At 35.8% G+C, this 18,847-nt stretch overlaps 1 protein-coding gene across 4 annotated transcripts in view; it reads right to left on the reverse strand.

Annotated features, from left to right (window-relative positions):
• Nucleotides 1-18,847, reverse strand: part of AdamTS-A (ADAM metallopeptidase with thrombospondin type 1 motif A) — a 712,259-nt gene that overhangs the window by 283,443 nt on the left and 409,969 nt on the right. For all 4 annotated transcript variants that reach the window (XM_067124504.1, XM_067124503.1, XM_067124502.1 and 1 more), the window contains exon 3: nt 11,331-11,754. In XM_067124504.1, the coding sequence (XP_066980605.1) occupies nt 11,331-11,754 (424 nt within the window). The remainder of the gene's footprint in view (nt 1-11,330; nt 11,755-18,847) is intronic.

Genomic DNA, 18,847 nt, shown 5'->3' on the forward strand with positions numbered 1-18,847 from the left:
GATTTGACACATACATGTATATGTATATATATATATATATATATATATATATATATATATATATATATATATATATATATATATATATATATATATATAAGTTACCATGCTCTTTTTCATTTCATTTGCAACATCCAAAAAATTTTTAACCAAATATATATATACTATATAAATATTTTTTTATTCTTAACTTCAAAGCCAAGTCTTTCCTTATCTTAATAATTTTCAATACCAATGACTTTTCCTGGAAACAACTCTGGTGCTGTATCATCCTCCTTCTTTCTGTATCACAATTAGTCTAGCAAGAGTATTACGAAAATTCCCATCTTCTTACTGCGTAAACCGCAAAATCAAGAGTTGATGGCAAAAAGTAAAGATGCATTGTTTACGAAAATATCAGATACCTAAGAACCACTTTGGCCTTCAGGATAACTTACCTGATAATTCGGATTGAATTGTGAAATCCCCCCAGATCCTTTGTATATGAAAGAGAGAGAGAGAGAGAGAGAGAGAGAGAGAGAGAGAGAGAGAGAGAAACTCAATTCCTAACAACAGCAATTACGGGCGGCAGGAGAGAGAGAGAGAGAGAGAGAGAGAGAGAGAGAGAGAGAGAGAGAGAGAGAGAGAGAGAATTTGCCTGCATTCTGAAAATTGGTGTTACCACTCCGGGAGTTTGTGGGATTACATTTTTGAGGCTCTCCTTTTGTGGATTCTGACATTATTTTCTACAGTTACGGAAACATAAAATGTTACGAGTCTACAACTACATGCAATCACACCTGTATTAGTGAAATGGCTCATCCGGTAGGAAATCGAGAAACAGGCCTAACTTTTCAGGTATCTATGCTGGCTGATTACTGATGGTTGGCATGCAATGAGGAAGATATTTCCATGAGTTAGTGGCCATGAGAGCAAAACACAGGATTATTTTACAGTGTAGGATGAGGAATATAGATTCTGATTGTAATGGAGATGCCAGTCAATTTGGAACTTAGCCTTTCTTGAGCTTGTGCAATACTTAGTTTCATAGCTTTCAGTTTTGCATCATAGGCAACGAAATGCAAGTGTTCTACACTGTGAAGTTAAAAGCACAGTGCTTGGCACTCACTCAAGTAGTTCTATTTTTCTGATGTTTGTTCATGTATAAGAAATTAGTGAGTCATTTCTTATATCCTTCACTATCTCGTTGTCCCTCATATTGGTTAGCAATAGTCCTTAATGGGCCTAAACAATGCCACCCATTGCATTCATTCCCTTTTCTTCCAAGTGTTCTCAGAATCCAGGCAGAGTGTTCGCAACAGTTTACCATAATCCTGTCAATATGAGTAGGCCATCTCAGGTCGTCGAAACCGATGACCCTAAGATCTTGACTTGGGGCTTCATCATGATAATGGAATTTCTTAATTAGCCAGGTTGGAGGAAGAGATTATGGACGGGGCAATGAAGACGAGCACGACAAACGGGAGGAGGGGGAGGGAGAGAGGGGACCAGTAAGGTAGGGAGGGGGATGTAGGAAGGGAATTTTCGGAGTGAAGAGGAGTGGGGAAGGGGAGCTTGGATATGAGGAAATATGGATAGAAAACTTAGACGTTTCGCTATTCATATGGCAGATTTACTGATGAAGATATTTAGTCGAGTTCCAATCGAAAAATGTTTAATTGTAGTATTTATATGAATGCCAATATGACCAGGGATTTGAGAAAAAACTAACTAAAAACATGCATACGTGTAATACGCCTTTTAGTATATTATCACACGAGGATGAACAAAACACACAATGTATATATATACATAATATATATATATATATATATATATATATATATATATATATATATATATATATATATATATATTATGTATGTATACACACACATACTGTACATATACACACACACATAAAAATGTGTATGTTAGTTTGTGTGCTTAATGATTAAGCAAAATGAATTACTAAGAAACCTTGCTCTGCAAGTGATCTCAAAAGCTGTCTAGGAGCACTTGCGCTCTCATGTCAGATGAAAACCTCACGATTAGGGGCCTGCATAGTCTCTGATTTGAGAGAGAGAGAGAGAGAGAGAGAGAGAGAGAGAGAGAGAGAGAGAGAGAGAGAGAGAGAGAGAGAGAGAGAGAGTAAAGAAACTCCTCCACTATCAACAAAGACGGAAAGAATGAGGGAAAAAGAAGAACAAAGATAGGCTAATCACACGTACAGTCAGAGGAAGATTCCTGACAGCCTGACAAATGTCTCGAGATTTTTCATTGGAAAAAGCATGTCTTAAATCAGGACAATAAAAGATGGCGGAATTCTCTGGGCGGCGTGTTTACTCCTGCATTTATTATTACTATTACCCTCTCCGAAGAGCATTAAAAGCAGAATACCGAGACGAACTCGGAAGATAAACCCACGCGGAGGATGCAACTTGTTGAAAATGAAGTCCCAAACAACGTCCGTCGAAGGAGGGCTTTATAAACATCTGGCATCGGTGAAGCCAACGGCGAATAAAGCTATATTTGTACCTGTCTTATTATAGTTGAGTCTAGACTAAATATCAAGATGATTAAGCCCCGCTATAAACAGGCAGAAGGGTCAGGCCAAAAGTATTGAGGTGCAGACAGGCCGGCATAGTGCAATCTCTCGCCAGCCTATTGTGGTGTGAAATAAGAGGTTTCTGGCGTCTGAGTAAATATTCGCATAAACTTAAACATTTCCGTTAAGAAAAAAATAATTCACAAGAGGCAAAAGACGTGTTGAAGGTTGTGCTACGCAGAGAGGAAAGAAAGTATCCTAACGAAGGCTCTTATTGACATATTTACAGACATGCCTATCTTTTTTTTTCAACTCAAGGGATTTTCATATAAAACCTGTTTTTTTTTTTTTTTTTTTTTTTGCTTTACTTTCTGGTCTGGTGCCTAATGGACCTCCCCCTCCCATTTTTTCTAACTTTGGGCGAGACAGAATAAAACTAAGTGCCTACCGGAGTGCAAGAGGGAACCAGATAGAGAAAATGGGAAGGACAGAAAGAAAATTTAGTACAACAGAAAAAAGGGAGGATGTTCGATGTTTTATGCCACAGACATTGGTATCATTAAAAGTCCTCTGAGTTTTTTTTTTTTTTTTTTTTTTTTTGCAAAAAAGTCTACATATTTTGTTTCTTAATAATAATGTAAAATGAACAGATGGATAAAAAAAGAAGCACTGTTGTCTATAAAAAAAGTCATCAACTTAAGATTGTCAGCATCTAATTACGCTAGCTTTGGTTCATTAGTTTTACTGAGGAATTACCTAAAATATCAACGAAAATAAAAATAATAAGAAATACTCTATCAAGGCTTCTGGAAGAATCAACACAATCGACAGGAAAGACAAAGAAATATTAAAACTAACAATTGAACCAAGACAAGAAGAATAACTAGCATGAAAGAATTTGACAACAGACAAACAGACCAATACAGTATACAGAACATATTATACAAAAGCGGAGAGACACAATGAAAGCATAAATATAAACAAATGAATTAGAGATAGCAAGAGTGGACCACCGACGAAAATGAGACTGCATAATCCTTAAAAGTTCCCAGAAATGTAAAAATCCTTAAATGCAACAACTTTAATGAGGCTTCGCCTTAAATACTCAATGGGACGAATGGTGAGGACCACGTAACTCTCTTGATTACCTGCGAACATTTACTCCACAAAATGTTAATGGAAATTATCTGAGGAACAACGTATCTGATATTTATCTATGTTGCGTGGAATTCATATACCGGAATCACTGGTCTTAACAATTTACACTCATCTTTGAACATCAGGAAACTACTCAACATACTGCTTTTTTTTTTTTTAAGTGGAAGTCAGCAACCTATGGATTCCTACTAGGTGGCTTTCATTCTTTCTACAGCCAAGCTCCTGAATTTATTCAATAATTTCGTTTTCCCCAGTTCCAATAACATTTAGTATTTCAAGAGGCATATCTGTCTTACGTTTATCTTCCTCTTCTATCTCTGGTTTCTAAAAGATCTGACAGATATAAGGATATAAAGACCTGAGATATATAAGTGTATAAAGATTTGAGATATACAGTAGGCTATAGGGGTATATGACTGTTCACCCAATCGCCTTTTTTTTCTGAAATCGATTCCTATCGGCATTCCTAATCACTAGTATCTTCAGTATGATGTATGAACGACTTCATTTTAGTATTACTTCATAACATTTCAATTCATCATCGTCTCATATTCAGCATCACTGACTAATTGATTAATAAAACGAACGAGCACTTTGGAAATGACTTATGCGAAGACATGCAGCAAGAGTTCAGTGCCCGTATATTAATCGAGTGATACTGAGATGACTAAATCTCTCTCTCTCTCTCTCTCTCTCTCTCTCTCTGGTTTTTAATGGATAAAACAAAGCGCTAATCACGTGTACATAATATGAAGTATACATCAATACAACTCAGCCCATTATCAAGAAACCATCCGCATACACACATGCACAGTTTAAATATTCTGAGCGGACAAAAGAAAACAGACAAACAAAAATAACCACTATAATAATAAAGCTTCATGCACGCCTTCTACACGTATTCTTGGAAATATCCCAGGTCTGCTGAAGTCACTAAAACACAACAGAGAGAGAGAGAGAGAGAGAGAGAGAGAGAGAGAGAGAGAGAGAGAGAGAGAGAGAGGGCAGTGCTATGTCTGGCAGCTCCGAAGACAGAGGTGACTCATGATAAAAGGGGGAGAGGGGAGGGATAGCATCAGTGGCTCCCCTGCCAGGAGGAGGAGGAGGAGGAGAGGAGGGAGGAGGAGGCTTGATCAGAAAAGAAAGAGGAGAGACAGGCAGGCAGTCTCAGCCACCTTGGTCGTCTGTTATGACTGAAGGGAGAATGCACGACAAAGGAACAGGTTTCGAATGCACTGAGCTTAACGGTCATGACAATAATGGGCAGAACTGTAATTACGCGGTTATCTCAAAACCGCAGATCCCACGGACAGCGCAGGCGCTTGAGAGCTTGCCAGGATTTTGAGGTTCCCCAACAAAAAACAAATCTTTGAATTTAATGGGGCTGGGTTTGTGAGGTATTATTTCTTCTGAAAATAACGAAACATATGGTTTAAAATACTTTTTTCACAAAAAATCTAAATGAATGAAACCTTTACAATATGTAGGGTATGCCAGGATTTTGAGGTTCTCTATCAAAAACAAATCTTTGAATTTAACAGAACTTTGTTTATTATTTCTTCTATATATAACCAAACATAAGGTATCAAATAATTTTTCCACAAAAATTTAAATACATTAAACCTTTACGAAATGTAGAGCTTGCCAGGATTTTGAGGTTCCCTAACTAAAAAAAAAAAAATCTTTGAATTTAATGGGAATGGATTTGTGAGGTATTATTTCTTCTAAAAATACCCAAACATATGGTTTAAAATGTTTTTTCAACAAAAAATCTAAATAAATTAAACCTTTTAAGAATGTAGAACCTGCTAGGATGGATTTTCAGGTTCCCTACCGAAAACAAATCTTTGAATTTAACAGGATTTGGTTTACGAGGTATTATTTCTTCTAAAAATAACAAAAATATGGTTAAAAATTTTTTTCAAAAACATCAATATAAATTAAACCTTTTCAAAATGTAGAGCTTGCTAGGATTACAGGTTCTCTAACAAAAACACATCATTGAAATATACAGGATTGGTTTGCGAGGTATTATTTCTTCTAAAAATAACCAAATAATTTTTTTTTCACGATAAAACACCCAAATAAATTAAACCTGGATAAAATATAAATTCTGAGGCAGAGAACAATACCTGTTTTCTTCTCCCCTTGTCTCTTTGTGTTTATTCTCTCTTTATTTTTTGCATTCGCATTTCATCTTCATCTTGGCGATCATCACTCTGCGAATTTCCCTCCGCGAGTGAACTTCGCTCCTAATGTATCACCATAAATTCATGACCTCTGACCCCAGTTTAAAAATAATGGTGGGTTTGGCGTGTAATTGAGTGGGTACGCTCTCTGATGTATGTAGACGCCAGTATATGTATATAATCAAGCATTTAAATGTACATGTCCCTTCTCATACATATATGCATTACAGACTCCGCTCAGGCGGCAATAAGATTAATGGCAGCGTGCCCTTTGTACGTTTTCGCTCTCAAACACACACACACAAACGCAGACACGCACACACACAAACACACACACATACACTCATGCCTGAATTCTCCTCACAGGATGATGATCTGCTTTCTTTTGGACAAGTTATGCGTTGCATTTTCACTAACATTCACCCGTGTGGAAAAACCACCTATTTCACTGATGGATCATACCTACTGGATACAATTAATGTCGTTACTACAATTTTTTTTTTATATAATTCAAATGAAAATGCGCTAACGCTACCTTCAGCTGTTACACTCCTTCGACATACTTGAATCCATATATTTTATATTTTATAAACGCCTATGTTATATGTACATATCTATCTATCTGTCTACATATATATATGCATACATACATTTATACACACATTATATATATACACAGTATATATATAAATATGTGTATTCATATTGACATACATATATATTTATATATATTTATATATGTATACATAAAATACATATTTATGTATATATAGATATACATATAATTTCCTTTAAAGTACTGGCTCCAGAAGGTTTTAACCTTCGTTCTTTGTAAGCCTTGAAGGATGAGGTCCCCAGCATCAAGGCCTTCACCAAATTGGTAGCGACCTACCATCGCCGACCGACTGTAGAGGGTGACCAGTTCCCTTTTCAGGGTAACAGAGACCCTATGGATTTTCGGGACGTATGCTTAAGTACTTCTCCCATAATAGGATCGATCTCTTGAGCTGTGATAAGGGAAGGCTGATAATCACTGGACCACGGAGACCATAAAAACACGCTTAGAACACAAAACTATACTTCGAATATTCTGCTGACTTTTGTCATTCCTATTGGTCGCGTGTTCATATATCATGCTGTGCATTAATAATATGAACATAATATATTTGTGCACGAGCATACGAACTGAAAATACAAATTCCCCACTTGGTAGAAAGAGCTGAGTGGCATAGTGTATGCAGAAATTTACCACACACAGCTGATGGGTTTATGTCAAGGAATATTATATAAACCCAGGGAATATTATGTCTTTTACACACACACGCACACACACACATATATATATATATACATATATATGTGTGTGTTTGTGTGTGTGTGTGTTTTACGATCACAGGTAACACGTGAGGATTGAATATCAAGAGCCAGTAGGAAATACTGCAAAACAGCAGTACCTAGCGCTTTCGTCTATTCTTGATACACCCCATCAGGATACAATATATTATATTGTATTGCACCCAGATGATGGGTATCAAGAACACACGAAAGCGCTAGGTACCTCTGCTTTGCAGTATTTCTTGCTAGCTCTGATATATAATGCCATTTCACCTGGAAAGGCCTGGGCAACAATGGCTGTCTAGTTCATACTTTAATTGTCATAATGGGGAATGACACTTTTACATAGCCACATTGACCTAATCAGGACAGTGTTGTAAATTTCTTCTTAAAACTCCCCCACTTCTCTCTGTCTTTCCGTTCCAATGCCTCTTCCGCCTTATCTCTCCTCTCTCTCTCTCTCTCTCTCTCTCTCTCTCTCTCTCTCTCTCTCTCTCTCTCATCCTCCAAGTATATCAACTTGCTATCTTTCATTCGTTCCACGTGGCCAAACCACCTCAATACACAGCTAAATCTTTTCACTAATAATAAAGATTGTTTTTTTTTACCGAATGTTTGTCGTATTTCCACAATTATCATCATCACAATGCTTCTTACTTCACATACGGTATATTAATTAACAAACATTTCATCTGAACAGCTCTCATCTTTCTCCTTACATTACAGCATTACAGCATGATGCGAAACAGTACGTTTTAATACTTAACATAAACATGAGTAAATATTCCATGAGGTTAATAGTCCCACCATGAAGGACGAACTTATTTTAATATTTCATCATTCTGTTGACGCGACAAACTGGTTGGAATTTATCATCAAGCCATAAATTTCCCGGCTATTACTCCACTCACTTTTTATTAGCTATGATGTATCGAAGGCGTGAGGTGGACATGACGTCACCGGTGGGTCTCCAGGCAGCCTCTGTGTTTGTAAACACGAGTCAAGTAATTACAGACATTAATCTACGGCCAGAGATTAGGTCTTTTATGAGATCATGGAGGCGGTTAGGAGGGAGGAAGACAACAGGACCTTGTAAGGACGAAAAGACGAGGCCTCAAGAGTCTCAATTTTGTATTATAATAACAGTAATCTGATATACAAATAAATAAATACACACACAAACACACACACATACATACACACACACACACACACACATATATATATATATATATATATATATAAATTATATACACACACACACACACACACACACACACATATATATATATATATATATATATATATATATATATATATATATATATATATATATATATATATATATATATATATATATATATATATAGATAGATAGATAGACAGACTGATAGACAGATAGACAGTTTGTACAAGGGTTCATCCTTGCTTCATAAATTATGGGATGAATAGTCTACTAATTATTGTCTCTTCTCCTTCGGAATGAGACCCACATTTTACATTTAAACACAGAACGCATTGCTTTAAAGAAAGTGAAAAAATGAAGCGCAAGGACTTCCGCTTACAATCTAAGGCCATTTAAAGCAAACCACATATAATGAAACAAAAGATTACAAACGAAGAAATGTAATCTTCTTGGGTTTTACAAACAAAAACTAAGATTAAATACGTGTATAAACATCTTAATACATATAAAAGTCATTGTATTTGACTAGCTATTTCAGGTGAGGATTAACTCAGGTATTTGGATCAAACAAGGTGAGGCAAAGGGCATTAACCGAGGAAGTTAGATGGAATAAAGAAACTAACCACAAACGACGAGGAGTTCATTTACTCCCGCAAACGCCAATGCTTTCCGAACGTCTTTCTGACCATCTTTCTGGGCGTGCTTGCTGAATGACCTGGCCTCACGGATTAGTGAAGGGTTTGTATGGTCAGGGCATCTTCATAAATCCAACCTCTTTGGCATTAACAAGGATTACTGACATTCAAAATCAGTTATCTTGTTTCATCCAAGTACCTGAGTTAATCCTCGAAAGCTGTTCCTTACCAGAAAGAACTACCCAAATGTAATGAACTGTTTATATGTTGAAATGGTTTTATCTCCGTAATCTCATTTGTTTGTAAAATTGAGCCTGCTTTGAAATCTTCTGATCCACTGTATGAAGTTTTCCTGAAAATACCTTAGAGTAGAGGCTCCTTGTAAGCATATATACATATATATATATATATATATATATATATATATTTATATATATATATATATATATATATATATATATATATATATATATAAAGTATATATAATATACAATCTTTTAAGTTGATAATATATATATATATATATATATATATATATATATATATATATATATATATATATATATATTTGTATATTATCCTAAGTCCTTGAGCTTTAAATATATATATATATATATATATATATATAGTCCTTGAGCTTTAAATATATATATATATATATATATATGTGTGTGTGTGTGTGTGTGTGTGTGTGTGTGTGTGTGTGTGTGTGTGTGTGTGTCATTCCAAAGGAAAATGATACGCTAATCATTACAACATTCACCCTCTAACTGATGAATCAAGAAAGAGCGCCGCGAACAGAAGCTTCGCCAGCACCCAAGAAAGTAGTAATTCATACGACAGCAGCAGATCGTGAATGGCACATACTTAGGAAAGCATTGCCCTTCAACATCTTAGTAAATCTTTTATGATAAAGTAAATCTTTTATGATAAAGTTGCTAGGCCCACGCTCTTCACCCTCCTGATTGTGACCCACCACAGTTGATAACCATCAGGTATGTTATTAACTGGTTTTGGCCAACTGGGCCATAATAGGAGCCAACGCTGTTTCAAGTTTCCCACCTCGCTCGGAAATTGATCTCTGGTAAAAGAGCACAATTCTTCAGTGGTCTGGTAAAACTAAGGTATACTTAACTTTTTCCTTGGGCATTCTTTTTTTCAGTTTTTAATGGCAGAAAAAATGATCCTAACTCCAAATTCACACGTCTCTTTTCAAAATATTTATAGGTAGTGAGTCAAATAACTGAGTCACCGAAAATTGTATATTATACTGGAGAAACAGGTGTCTGAGGTAATATGGAGTATCACCGGGTAAGCCGTCTCCTTGAAGCTTAACACATTTCTGCCGTCATTAACTAATGAGAAAATACTAATACAGAAAAAACACCACAAAATATATTTACTTACACTCATACTTAATATGAGTGTGTTAAGATCTGTACGGATGAACGAAAGCCAACACTCGTCCTTGGTGTTATAAGCACTACAAACTCAGTTTGGCTAATGTGTTTTGTCATTTGTTTTAAAATATTACCATTACGGTTCGAAGTCTAAGGCTTACAGTACGCAGAGCTGGCACCATGCTTGTAAAAGTCAAACCATCTGTCAGCTGAGCTGAAATGGCAACAAACCAGCCATCTGCGACTGGGACACGTGATCCCTCTGGCGTTAATATTCTGGGCCTTGGTCATGCTCAGAGGTCAGCCTCTAATGGCTCTAACGATTCAAGCTCGGGACAATGTCAAGGTTGTGCTTTCAAAGAAAACACTGATAGCGAAAGTCAACAAAAAAAGGCGGCAATTGAATAGCTAGACAGTGTGAGAGTTATTTTGAGACTGATTATACTTGTATTTTGTATCGTGGGTCATTAGGTCCGCTTTCTAGAAATGACATAAGCGTTACAATGTGTATACACATACACACATATACAGTATATATGACTATATATACTATACAAACATACAGTATATACACGCACACACACATACACACACTCACACACACACACACACACACACACACACACACATATATATATATATATATATATATATATATATATATATATATATATATATATATATAGAGAGAGAGAGAGAGAGAAAGAGAGAGAGAGATGTAAAATGAACACTTACATGAAAATCTAAAGATATGATGATGACCATATCCATAATGAATGTGCACATGAATAATTAAAACATAAAGAGCAGAATAAGTTTAACAACATAAATAAACAGATAAATAAAAAACTAAATAAATAAATATGAATTCAACCCAGAACGCAGTTCCTTCTTCCTTACCTTGAGCGTCGCAATGCCCGACTAGGCTCGGTTCCCGAGGGGAATCCTGAAATCTATCCTCATGAGTGTCCTGACTACTACGGTTGCTACCGGTGGGGGGGTGGTGGTGCCGAGTGTGTCCGGATGAAGATGGGTGGTCATCGTGCCCGGAAAGGCTCCCGTTCCAAAGAGCCCTCGTGAAGAGGTGGAGCTCGGAGCCGTCTTCGAACACCGGGTAGTCTGAGTCCACCAACTGGTGGTCGACACTGATAACTTCTCCACCATCTTTGTCACTCGTTTCACTTTCACCGTTTCCATAAATATTTCTCAATTCCTCTTCCTCTTCCTCTTCCTCTTCCTCCGCCTCGCTTTCTTGTACCTTTTTTATTGTGCTACCGGCTGGTTCAATTAGATATACAGCATTTCCTAGTTGAATGACTCCAGTCTGAAAAGAGAAGAGAAAATACGATATTATTTAAGAGAAAACTGAATACTACTACAAATTTTACCTTACAAACATAAAATCTAAATGCAATGCCCGTTTTCAATTAGTTTCAAGTAATAGAATAGCGTCAGGATATTTAATTTTCAATAAAAATTCTTTTGAATTAAAAATCAGGAAACTATTTAATGTTATCTATATAGTTTCTATTACACAGAAAACGAGTACTACTATAAATTTTACATTACAAATTGAAATCTAATACCAGTTTTAAATTAGTTTCAAGCAATAGGAGAGTAACTGGATATTTAATTTTTAATATAGATTTTTTTATAATTAAAAACACGAAACTAATCAAAACTTCTAGTGCATATAAAAAATGTGCGTTCTGGAATGTGCATAACATTTACATACAAAAATACATACACAAGAACTATGAAGAGATGTGGAGGGGTAGTACATTCTGAAACCCTTGTCTACAAGACGCCAGGGACGATATGTAAATATATTCAGAATGTCTTTACATGTCTCGATGACAGTATCATGCTTTTTTCTCATGTTCTGACAGCGATGAAAACCATTTTGCTATTATCATAAGAGCTTGCATACATAAATACAAAAATATACCACGCAAACACAAACATACGCAAGCAAGGTAAGAAAGGCAGAGCAATCCATCCTGCAGAAGACCCTTTGTCCTTAAAAAGCTACATTCCTATCTCTCCCAAAGTCTAGTCACCTGTTGACAATTACGAAGCCCACCATTGGTGGAATTTTCGTAAAAATACAAATTTTTACTTTCAGCGTAATACTATTAACAAACAAACAGGCAAAAGAGATAAAAAAGAAACAAAGCATAGCATCTGCGGTAGAGTTAATAAATAAATTTATATGCATGTATGTCTGAATATTTCTAATCATTATCAGATTAAAAGACAAACTCATTATACAAGACTAAGCAAACATGTGAAGACATTCTGAATATTTTTGCAAATCTTTTCCAAGCTCCTGTCGACAAAACTTCACAATATGTGACTGAAACCTCCTCTTCCTCATCTCTCCTTGACCCTTGTTTAAATAACTTGATTTAAATGTCTCACACACAATATATATATATATATATATATATATATATATATATATATATATATATATATATATATATATATATATATATATATATATATATATACTGTATATTACACACATATATTACTATGTATGTGTCCTTTCAAAATTTATCACAAATCGTTCTAAGATAATGCCAACAGTTCTGGTGGTAGACATAACTTTATATGCCATCAGTGAAATACTTCACATCAGAGAGAGAGAGAGAGAGAGAGAGAGAGAGAGAGAGAGAGAGAGAGAGAGAGAGAGAGAGAGAGAGAGTTGAGTTTCAACCTAATTTTTTCTTTTGTAATAGAGATTTATGAAGGGCGAATTTATTTTTAATCGTCCTAAGTATTTATTAAAGAAATAAAACAACTAATAAGGTTCATTCTTTCTGGTACTTTATTATTAACGAATTTTATTCGTCACAATAAAGAACAAAAACAGCAAGAAATAATAATAATAATAATAATAATAATAATAATAATAATAATAATAATAATAATAATAATAATAACAGCGTTCAGACATCGAAAACCTCCGCTACCTACGGAAGAGCGATCATAAGCTATTTCCCCCGGCCCAAAACAACATTTCCTTTATCAAATTGTTACTTTCCTCTCTCTCCCAAAATATTATCACTAGTTGTCAGTCCCAATGTCCATCTTTGGTAAAATTTCGAAAAATCCGCTGATAACTCTTCGGCCAAAGTGCCTAAAAACAAAAAAACCAACTGAATTCAAGAACATAACCCCTATGGAGGGGGTAATAAAGTTTAAATTTCTATGCAAATTCCTCTTTACCTGGAATAAATAAAACATGTATATTTTCATGATGCCAAAACACACAAGACCATGCACCCATAAACGCACTCACACTCTCTCTCTCTCTCTCTCTCTCTCTCTCTCTCTCTCTCTCTCTCTCTCTCTTGCATGCTTCTCAAGCCATGAAGATGCGGGCCATGTATTCGTACAGGGGCCTTCCAATTTCAATGTTTACTTCCTGCCAGCTCCTCCAGCACTTTCCGCCTTAATGACCGAGTTCCTCAAAGGCACTAGGAACCACTTGAAGGGGTCGTATCGCAGCCTGAAGGAGCCGAGTTATCTCAAGTGGCCATCGTGAGACCTGTGCTAATAAGCCGGACAAATACACGGTGTCACGATGCCGCTTGAAGGGGACGTCCAGTCGTCAAGTCACTCCTGTAGATCTGGTCTTCTACAAACACTGTACAGAAACTCGTATTTGGAATAATGACTTTATACCAAACCAAAATAGCCTTATTTTTAGGAATGTTTTGTTGCTAGTAGAGAAAATCATTTACCTACGGGCTCCACAAACTTCATAAATCCATTTTAACTGCCACACAACTCTGTCAATGCTTAAATAATTCTTCTATTTCACAGTAACGCCCTTTCTATATCAAAGCCATTTTATAAATCACTTTACGTTTCTTAATAGTCACATTAACCCTGAAAGCTCTGCCCTTTTCCCGAATGTGGAAAAAAGCACAATTTCAACAGCAGCCCGTCAGAGAAAATCTTTTGAAGTCTCCCGCCTGATTAACGGAACAAATTATCTGAACAACGTATTGATTTGTTACGTTGGAGAACACTTCACATGAAGTTTCCTGAAGTGGTCCCAAGAGGTTTTCAAGGCGCTCTCGGACACTAACCTTTTTCTCCAAACGTCATTTGCATGCTGTTCTTTGAATCTCGTCCATTCACCCAAACTTTCTGACAAGTATACTAATTATGTATGAGGACCGAATAAAAAAATTTGACATTCAAAAAAATTATAGCATGATGTTCTTTAGTGTTCGCCAATTCGCCCAGAGTTTTCTAACAAATATGCTAATTATGTATAAGGACCAAATAAAAAGTAAGCATTCAAGCAAATTATAACAAGAGTAAAGAAATTCTCAAACCGATATAGGCAACCATCTAACAAGTGAAAGAACGAGTAGTTTAGATTTTTGGGGGGAGGGTGTAGTTGTTTGTCGATTGACAGAGGAATGAGAAAGCTTGGGATAGCATTCAAAGCCAACATTTGTCTTAGGATGGCAGAGCAACGGAAATATGAACAAATAAACCTACAAAATCGTGGAAAGGGTCTGCCGTAATCTGAATATCAAGCACTCATGACTGGCAGCATAATCGGCAAGCAGACAGGACACTTGGATTGACTCAAAAGTTAATCTGAAGCACCCTCTGGTATCGAAGATGCCGAAGCCTTAAGTTACAGTTGCTAAAAATAAAAGTACAATGACCTGGAAACATTTTAAGAAGAGATTCGAATAGATTCCTTCCCTTTATATAAACTGGATACATTTCAACAAAGAGAAGGCAACTAAAGAAAATTGTGCAGAAGAAAAATACGTCTGATAATCGCAAATATTTTACCCAAGAGTTACAACGTTCCATAAAAACTCTCAAATGAACATTTGGATAAAAAGGAAAATACCATAACTTGTGACAATTTAAATCATTATAAACGCATTTTTAGTTTACAATTACAAGTACAGAAAGAGTTACAACATCCCTTTTAAGAATTTTCCGCGTGAACATATGGGTAAAAAGAAAATTACCTCTTGTGTGAAAAAATAAATAGTTATAAAGACATTTCTAGTTTACAAATACAAGAACAGACAACTATCCAAACTACAATCCCCCTAAAAACGAGTTTTTTTTTGTTGGCAGAAGGGATTGTGAACGCTGCCCAGGTACAAAAATTTAAGTCATAATTTCCAACTATTTAAACCTAGATTAGATCCTCCGATTACAACTGAGAAAGCAAGCCAGGGGAGTAAACACCCGATTGCCATAATGAATGAGGGTCCATTTATGAGAGCGGTCTCATTAAACAAGCACGGTCTCTCAAGTAACGTCCCCGGTGGTCTGACAAGCTTTAAGCTGCGTCTCTTGGGGGGGTTGTCATGTTGCTTGTGGGAGACCTGTGAACACTCCCCCCCTACCTCCTTCATCTTTTTCAGTGCACCTTATACATCAAGGAATTTAATCTCTCGATGACTGGAGAACCTCTTCTATGGAGGCAAGCAATGTATAAGAGGGTCATTTTCTGGTTCTTGAGCCTTTCAATAGGGGTACTTTCTTGCAACTATTTTCTGGCTCTTGAGCCTTTCAATAGGGGTACTTTCTTGCAACTATTTTCTGGCTCTTGAGCCTTTCAATAGGGGTACTTTCTTGCAACTATTTTCTGGCTCTTGAGCCTTTCAATATGGGTACTTTCTTGCAACTATTTTCTGGCTCTTGAGCCTTTCAATAGGGTACTTTCTTGCAACTATTTTCTGGCTCTTGAATATGGGTACTTTCTTGCAACTATTTTCTGGCTCTTGAGTCTTTCAATATGGGTACTTTCTTGCAACTATTTTCTGGCAGCCTTTCAATATGGGTACTTTCTTGCAACTATTTTCTGGCTCTTGAGCCTTTCAATATGGGTACTTTCTTTTCGACTATTTTCTGGCTCTTGAGCCTTTCAATAGGTACTTTCTTGCAACTATTTTCTGGCTCTTGAGCCTTTCAATCTTTCTTGCAACTATTTTCTGGCTCTTGAGCCTTTCAATATGGGTATTTTCTGGCTCTTGAGCCTTTCAATAGGGTACTTTCTTGTAACTATTTTCTGGCTCTTGAGCCTTTCAATAGGGTACTTTCTTGCAACTATTTTCTGGCTCTTGAGCCTTTCAATATGGGTACTTTCTTGCAACTATTTTCTGGCTCTTGAGCCTTTCAATATGGGCTATTTTCTGGCTCTTGCAACTATTTTCTGCAACTATTTTCTTCCTCTTGAGCCTTTCAATATGGGTACTTTCTTGCAACTATTTTCTGGCTCTTGTGCCTTTCAATATGGGTACTTTCTTGCAACTGTTTTCTGGCTCTTGAGCCTTTCAATATGGGTACTTTCTTGCAACTATTTTCTTCCTCTTGAGCCTTTCAATATGGGTACTTTCTTGCAACTATTTTCTGGCTCTTGAGCCTTTCAATATGGGTACTTTCTTGCAACTATTTTCTGGCTCTTGACCCTTTCAATAGGGGTAATTTCTTGCAACTATTTTCTGGCTCTTGAGCCTTTCAATATGGGTACTTTCTTGCAACTATTTTCTGGCTCTTGAGCCTTTCAATATGGGTACTTTCTTGCAACTATTTTCTGGCTCTTGAGCCTTTCAATAGGGGTAATTTCTTGCAACTATTTTCTGGCTCTTGAGCATTTTAAGATGGGTACTTTCTTGCAACTATTTTCTGGCTCTTGAGCCTTTCAATACGTGTACTTTCTTGCAACTATTTTCTGGCTCTTGAGCCTTTCAATAGGGGTACTTTCTTGCAACTATTTTCTAAGGCTTTCTCCTTCTACTGGCAATACTTCTCTGAGGGGCGTTACCAATTCGTAAGAATGAACGTAATTTGTTGCCTGCTACACGTCGGACTCCGCCACCTTTAATCTCTCGTAAGCCACATTTAAAGTCTCTCTATTTGATGGGCGTACTTTCTTTGTTCCTTTTTTAAAGGGTGTTCCTTCTTGAGTATTACCTTCACCTGTGAGGCTTCTCTTCTTCTAAAGTTCTCTTTTTCTTGCGTTCCGGAATTTTAGAATCTTTCTGCATATTTTACCGTATTTTGGATCGTTTCTCATTGTGATGCGCATAAACACTAGAATTACCTTTTGAAGTTTTTTTTTTTTTTGAAGATTGTTTGATCCTGGTTGTTCATATGCATAATGCACACACACACATATATATACATGTGTGTGTATCTACATATATGTGTTATATATATATATATATATATATATATATATATATATATATATATTATATGTATATGAACAATATATAAGGTAAACAATCTTCAAAAATCTTCAACACTTCGAAGGGTAATTATATATATATATGTATAATAGTATATATATATATATATATATATATATATATATATATATATATATATATATATATATATATATATATATATATATATATATACATATATATATACACACACTTTGACGAAGAATCAACTGGTCTTCAATGATAAATACGCTTTTATCTCCGAATCGCATCTTCCTCTGACATTTCAAGGATCATTAAAATTGTTATCATTAAATATTCTAAAATATTTCTCTGGGCGCCTGAGTGGCGTCTCAAGTCCAAACATAAAATTAACTGATTTTTGTTGTCCTAAGATTAAGATACATAATTTTTAAGGCTTCACGAGAGTGGCTGTCCTAACAAAAAACTTATACGAAGCTATATCCTGTTTGGTTCAACATTATCGTCGGGCTCCTGCTAAGTATATATACTTGGCAAGTATCAGAAATTCCTCCAGTTTCTGAATAACATTTTCAAGTAACTACAAACCTTTATCTAAAGCCTCGAGTTTAATACCACACGCAAACGAAAATAAAATTAAAGTTTAGAATCCTCTTTTCTTATCAGATCAGTCGTAAATACGTAATATTTTTTGTTTCCACGGAAACAGAAGGCCATAAACCAACGTGATTCGCACACCATGAGAAATGTAAAATATGTTTATAACTACTGATTACATGGTAATGATACTTATTACGTTTGAACACTAAAATTAATATTAACTAAGGATACATAAAACATGTTTGAACACTAAAAAAAAAATTAATACAAACTGAGGATATATAAAACTTTAAATATCTTATGAGCAGATTGAATGAGACGCCAACAAATTTACCAGTCTGTACTTCAAATCTCAGAGCTTTCTTCAGTCTTTCGTCTAAGTTCTACAAACAAACCACATATTATAGAAGAAAAGAACACAGTCATATAACAAAAAAAGGTTAAGAAAAGTAATAAAATATTCATGAAATAATCTTACAGACAGTCGCTTTAAAAGTCTACGAGTAACCTCCCATCAGGTAGATTGCAAAGATGTGAGGGACCCATCACTCACGTGATTCATTACACTTCAGTTTGAGTACCGTGACGCATCAGTAGTATGGTTTG

This window comes from Macrobrachium rosenbergii, chromosome 22 (genome assembly GCF_040412425.1).
Source record: "Macrobrachium rosenbergii isolate ZJJX-2024 chromosome 22, ASM4041242v1, whole genome shotgun sequence".
Taxonomy (NCBI): Eukaryota; Metazoa; Arthropoda; class Malacostraca; order Decapoda; family Palaemonidae; genus Macrobrachium; species Macrobrachium rosenbergii.